The following is a 6,026-nucleotide window of genomic DNA, read 5'->3' as shown; positions in this document are numbered from 1 at the left end:
TGGCAAGGTTGAAGGCAGCGATGGGTTGGGAGGAGGGGTCTTCGTCTCCCTCTACCCCTGTCTCCAATCCTACCGTGGATTCTCAGCTGGTTTCTCAGGAGGTGGTTTCTTCGGGGGTGCAGGCTGGTGTTCAGGCTTCGCCTGGTCCCGCGAACTCACATGAAGTCGTCGTGGTCACGGCTGCCCGAGGAGGGTGCTGTGCCCAGTGTAATGGATCGGCGTTTTGATGCTTCTGGGTTTATTGATCAGCACTTGATGCTTGGGACAGAGCCGTTTTTCGATGATTGTGATGTTTCATTCCAGGCTAAGTCGGTGTATCATGCCCATGCCCTCCTCCGATCTGCTATTGTTGTTCGGAAGGCCGAACCCGTGATGGCTCAGGTTGGTTTGTCGGACAAAAAACTTCGTCATTTGCACGCTGAGGTGGCTAAATTGAAGGAGCAGCTTGAGGCTGCCGAGGTCACGAGGAAGAAAGCAGTGAAGTCTTCCGAGGAGGTTGGGGCGGAGATCCTCCATCTTTCCGAGGTAGAGTCTTCACTTCTTTCCCAACTGAGTGCGGAGCGGCAACGGGCTTCCGACGCGGGTTCTCAAGCTGCCGTGTTTCTTAGCGAGCTGGAGGTTTTGAAGGCTAAAGTTGCAGCTCTGAAGAGGGAGAAGTCGGAGTTGTTGGCTGATGCTAAGGATGCGATTGCCGCTACTGAGGAGATGATGAAGGCTCAGGCCCTGGTGTTGGCTCCGGGTGTGGACGTGTCTGTGATGGGGGCTTTCAAGACCGTTCGCGATGGCCAAATTGTCGACCTTGAGTAGCTTTATATCTTGTATTTTGAATTTTGCTTTGAACTTTAGTTTTTGCTTTGGGTATTTGGTTGGCCGTGGGCCGTGTAACCGTGAACTCGTAGTTTAAACTTCGTTTAATGGTTTTTGGGCTGTTCGGGCATCTTTCTGTATTCCGTTTTAAGCTGTTCTATTGTTTATTTGTTCCCTGTTTGGGGTGGGCGGACCGTCGTGAGGTTGGTTTTTACATGGATATCCGTATTTTGGGCCTGGGGAGTGATCGGTCCCCAGTGGTGGCCGTGTTTTTGTTCCGTATTTGGGACAGTTTAAAAAATAAAGAAAATAGGGATAGCTTTTAATGGAATTTTATTGATGGGCGGGCCTCATTAAAACCCTCCATATGTTGCGGGAAAGAGTACCCGGGATTGATACTTGAGCGAAATTAAAAATTTAAGATTCGTAAAATGAGAAGATAAGTGATATAAGCGAAACAAAGAAAAGGGGTGACCTAGGGAGGTCGGTCTAAGTGTAGTATCATCGTAAGTTGGCGGCGTTCCATGTCCTCGGGACTTCGTTGCCGTTGAGCCATTCGAGCTTGTATGCTCCCTTTCCGATTGCAGCCTTGATTCTGTATGGTCCTTCCCAGTTGGAGGTGAGTTTTCCCTCTCCTGGGGTTGGGGGACCGATGTCGTTTCGTCGTAGGACGAGGTCGTCAGTTGCGAATTCTCGCCGGATGACTCCGTGGTTGTATCTTAGGCTGATTCTCTGTTTTAGGGCTAGCTCTCTGAGATGGGCTACGCTTCTTACTTCATCTGTGAGGTCTCATTCTGCTTCTTTGTCGTTACCCCCGATCGTTCTCCGTGGACTGGGGTCTCCGATCTCTACTGAAATAATGGCCTCTGTGCCGTATGTTAATCGGAAGGGGGTTTCCCCGGTGGCTGTCTGGGGGGATCGTGCGGTACGACCATAAGACCGATCCGAGTTCGTCCGCCCATAGCCCTTTGGCTTCGTCGAGTCGTTTCTTGAGTCCTTTGACTATTATTTTGTTTGCGGATTCCACCTGTCCGTTCGTTTGGGGGTGTTCAACTGTGCTAAAATGGTGGGATATGCGTAGTCCTTTTAGGAATTCTCTAAATTTTTTGTCGGCAAATTGGGTTCCGTTGTCCGAGATGACGATCTTGGGGATCCCGAATTGGGTGATGATCTGTCGCCAGAGGAATTTTCGACAGTGGGTTGCCGTGATGGAGGCCAGGGGCTCGGCCTCGATCCACTTAGTGTAGTAGTCTATGGCGACAATGAGATATCGGAGTTGGCCGGGTGCCGTGGGGAAAGGTCTGACAAGGTCGATCCCCCAGGTGCCGAATGGCCGTTCTGCCGATATGATGCTGAGCTGATGTGGGACGGCTTGGTGGATATTGGCATGCCTTTGGCATTTGTCGCAGTTTTTTACGAGTTGCATGGAGTCTCGAATGACCGTGGGCCAGAAGTAACCGGCCCAGATAATTTTTTGGGCAAGGGTGTTTCCTCCGACGTGGTGGCCGCAACAACCTTCATGGATTTCACGGAATATGTACTCCGTGTCCCCGGGCTCGATGCATTTGAGCAGGGTTGCGAGAATCCGCATTTGTATAGTTGTCCTGCGACGACTGTATAGTTGGCGGCTTCCCTTTTTGTCCGTTTTCCTCTTTGGGGTCTTTGGGCAGTGTTCCTTTGAGGAGATATTGCAGGATGGGGTAGGTCCATGATCCTTGGTGGGAGAGTGTCAGGTAGGCGTTAGCCGTCGGGGATATAGACGGTGATTTGATCACTTCCTGAATTAGGGATTTGTTGCCGTGTCCTGGTTTAGTGCTGGCTAGTTTAGAGAGGAGGTCAGCCCTGGCATTACGTTCCCTGGGGATGTGCCATATGGTTACGTGATTGAATTCTTCCTTTAATTTGTTAACTTTGGCAAGGTACTGTTGTAGCAGGGGATCTCGCGTTTGGTAGTCTCCGTTAATTTGGGAATTGACTACTTGCGAATCCGTGTTTATTTCGAGGACCTTTGCTCCGACTTCTTTAGCTAGGGCTAAGCCCGCCAGGAGGGCCTCATATTCTGCTTGGTTATTTGAGACTGGGAATTCGTATCGTACTGATTGTTCGATCACGACTCTGTTTTGACTTTCGAGAATGACTCCGGCGCCTCTGGAAGTGACGTTCAAGGAGCCGTCAACGTGTAGTTTCCATGATTCGGGGGTGGAGTTTCCCGGCGTCATCTCGGCGATAAAGTCGGCCATGGCTTGCGCTTTGATCGCGTATCGGGGTTCGAACTTGATATCGAACTTGGATAGTTCGATGGACCATGCTAGCATTCTGCCCGCTAGGTCGGGTTTTTGTAGTACCTGTTTAACCGCTTGGTCGGTTCGAACTACCACGGGGTGGGCCTGAAAATATTACCGTAGACGTCGGGAGACTGTGAGGAGGGCGAAGGCTAGCTTTTCTAGGCGCGAGTAGCGGGTTTCCGTGTCTTGTAGGACTTTGCTTATGAAGTATATGGGTTTTTGCTCTTTTTTTTCGTTTTCGCGGATGAGTGCCGCCGCGAGTGCTTCTTCCGTTATGGAGAAGTACAAGAAGAGAGTCTCCCCAGTTTGGGGTTTGGCAAGGACTGGTGGTTCCGCTTGGACTTTCTTGAAATGTTGGAAGGCTTCTTCACATTCCGCTTCCCATTTGAAGGGGGCTCCTTTTTTCATTAGCTTGAAGAAGGGGATTGCTTTTTGAGCCGATGCTCCGAGAAAGTGAGATAGTGCTGTTAGTCGGCCGGTGAGCTTTTGGATGTTGTTTATGTTTTTTGGGCTTGTCATCTCAAGGACGGCGCGACATTTTTCTGGGTTGGCTTCAACTCCGCGTTGTGTGATCATGAAGCCGAGAAACTTCCCTGCCTCCATTCCGAAAGCGCATTTTGTCGGGTTGAGACGCATTTGGTGCTTTCGTAGTGTGTCCATTATGACCTTGAGGTCGCTGATGAGTTGATCGCCGGAGTCGGTCTTGGCGAGCATGTCGTCTATGTAGACTTCTAGTTTGGTTCCGGACAGGTCTTGGAAAATTTTGTTAACGAGCTGTTGGTAGGTGGCTCCGACGTTCTTCAAGCCGAAGGGCATGACTGTGTAGCAGTACGTTCCGTCGGGGGTGATGAATGCCATTTTTTCATCATCGGGTCGGTGCATGGGTATTTGATTATAGTCGGAGTATGCGTCCATAAAGCTGTGGTATCGGTGTCCGGATGCGGCGTCTACCAATCCGTCGATGTTTGGCAGGAGAAAGGCGTCTTTTGGACAGGCTTTGTTGAGGTCCGTGTAGTCGACGCACATTCGCCACTTTCTGTTGGACTTTTTTACCAGTACGATGTTTGCTAACCACGTCGTGTAGGGTAATTCTCGAATGAAGTTTGCTTCGAGTAGGGCTTGTACTTGTCTTTTGACTTCGGCCGCTCGGTCTGATGACATTTTCCGTCTCCTTTGTGCCACGGGTTTGGCTTTGGGGTCTACGGCTAGCCGGTGGGACATTAAGTCGGGGTCTATCCCCAGCATGTCGGCTGGCGTAAAAGCGAACAAGTCTCCGTTTTGTTTTAAAAATTGGAAAAGGTCTTCTTTAAGGTCATATGGGAGGTTTTTGTTGATGAAGGTGTATTCGTCCTTGGTTTGCCCTACTTGTAGTTTTTCCATGTCGCCTTCCGGTTCAGGCCTAGGTTGGCCGTCTTGTCGGGCGTCCAGGTCGGCTCGGAATATCCCAGCCGCATCGCGGGATTTTTTTCGTAGAGCCAGGCTGGTGTTGTCGCATTCTGCCGCGACTTTCCGGTCTCCATAATGGTTCCGATGGAGCCGTCCTCCGTTATAAACTTCATAAGGAGGTATTTGGTAAAGATGATGGCCGAGAAGTCATTGATTGTTTTTCTCCCGAGGATGACGTTGTAAGCGGTGGAGTCTTTTAGGACCACGAATTCAGATAGAATTGTCATCCTTTGGTTGCCTGTTCCTATGGTGAGGAGGAGGGTGATGGAACCTTCTGGTTTGAGAAAGTTGTCCCCGAGTCCCGTGACGCCGTTGCGGTGTGTTTGTAGATTTTCGTTGCGGAGCCCGAGCTTGTCGAAGGCTCCTCGGAAAAGGATGTTGGAGTTTGCGCCGGTGTCCACTAGTATTCTCCGGACGAGTCCTGTTCCGATTCTTGCTGAGATGACGAAAGGGGCGTCTTCAGCCGAGGTCCCGTGCTGGCAGTCCTCGGGTAGGAAAGTTATCGTTTTACCGGTGATGGTGGTTGGAGCTTGGTCCCTGACGGCCAGGATTTTGAGGTCCTTTTTTAGTGTTGTTTTTGATTTACCTGATACGTCCTTGCCTGTGATAACGTTTTCTGTTATGGTCCGGTCGTCTTCTGAGCTTTCTCTGGGGGTTTGTTTTTGCGTCCTCGGGTTGCGTCCTTCTCTCTCTGGCGACCTATCTTTTTCCACGCACTTTGGTTCCCTGATGATTTTGGCGAACTCTGGGAGTTTTCCGTCCCTTATGCCTTGTTCGAGGGCATCCTTGAGGTCAAAATAGTCTTGTGTCCTATACCCGTATCCTCGGTGGTAGTCGCAGTAAAAGGTTTTGCTGCCGCCCGTTCTTTCTTTCAGTTGCCGAGCTTTTGGAATGATACCCCTGTCTGCTATTTGGTGGTATATCTCGGTAATTGGGGCTGTCAGGGGTGTGTAATTAGAAAAGTTGCCGATTCTGGGTGGTCGGTTGGCGTTTGTTGGCTTGGGGTGGTCCCTCTGATTTTCTCTGGGTGGTGGGTTATGTTGGGGTGCCGAGTTGCCGTGCTGGGTGTTGCCGTGTTGCCGTTTATTGGCGGCAACGACCTGGCTGACTTCCTCATCATTGATGTAATCTCTGGCGACGTTCTAGATCTCGTGCATGGTCCATACTGGTTTGGTGGTGAGGTGTTTGCAAAAATCTTCATTCATGAGCCCGTTGGTTAGGCAGAGGCATGCGACGGAATCCGTGAGTCTGTCGACCGTTAGGTATTCGTCGTTGAAGCGGTCAAGGTACTTCCTTGTGGATTCGTCTTGTTTCTGGGTGACCCATAGTAGGATGATGGGGTGTTTGGCTTTGGTGATTCTAGTTGTGAATTGAGCCATGAATTTTCGCGAGATGTCGTGGAAGCTGGTTATGGATCCATTTGGGAGGGCGTTGAACCACTTGATTGCTGGCCCCGCTAAGGTTACTGGGAAGGCCCTATATCGGACC

At 50.5% G+C, this 6,026-nt stretch overlaps 1 protein-coding gene across 1 annotated transcript; it reads right to left on the bottom strand.

The window, feature by feature from the left end:
- Positions 1–4,453: 4,453 nt before the first annotated feature.
- LOC112757286 (uncharacterized) lies at positions 4,454–5,658 on the bottom strand. The gene is made up of 2 exons (XM_025805882.1): positions 5,619–5,658; positions 4,454–5,475 (listed from the first exon to the last, which is right to left on the bottom strand). Exons 1-2 carry the CDS (start codon positions 5,656–5,658, stop codon positions 4,454–4,456), a joined length of 1,062 nt encoding a protein of 353 aa, XP_025661667.1.
- Between the last annotated feature and the right edge of the window lie 368 nt (positions 5,659–6,026).

Source organism: Arachis hypogaea, chromosome 16, assembly GCF_003086295.3.
Source record: "Arachis hypogaea cultivar Tifrunner chromosome 16, arahy.Tifrunner.gnm2.J5K5, whole genome shotgun sequence".
In the NCBI taxonomy this organism is placed as follows: Eukaryota; Viridiplantae; Streptophyta; class Magnoliopsida; order Fabales; family Fabaceae; genus Arachis; species Arachis hypogaea.
Note: the sequence above shows the minus strand (reverse complement) of the source record. Positions and strands in the feature narration are given on the sequence as shown.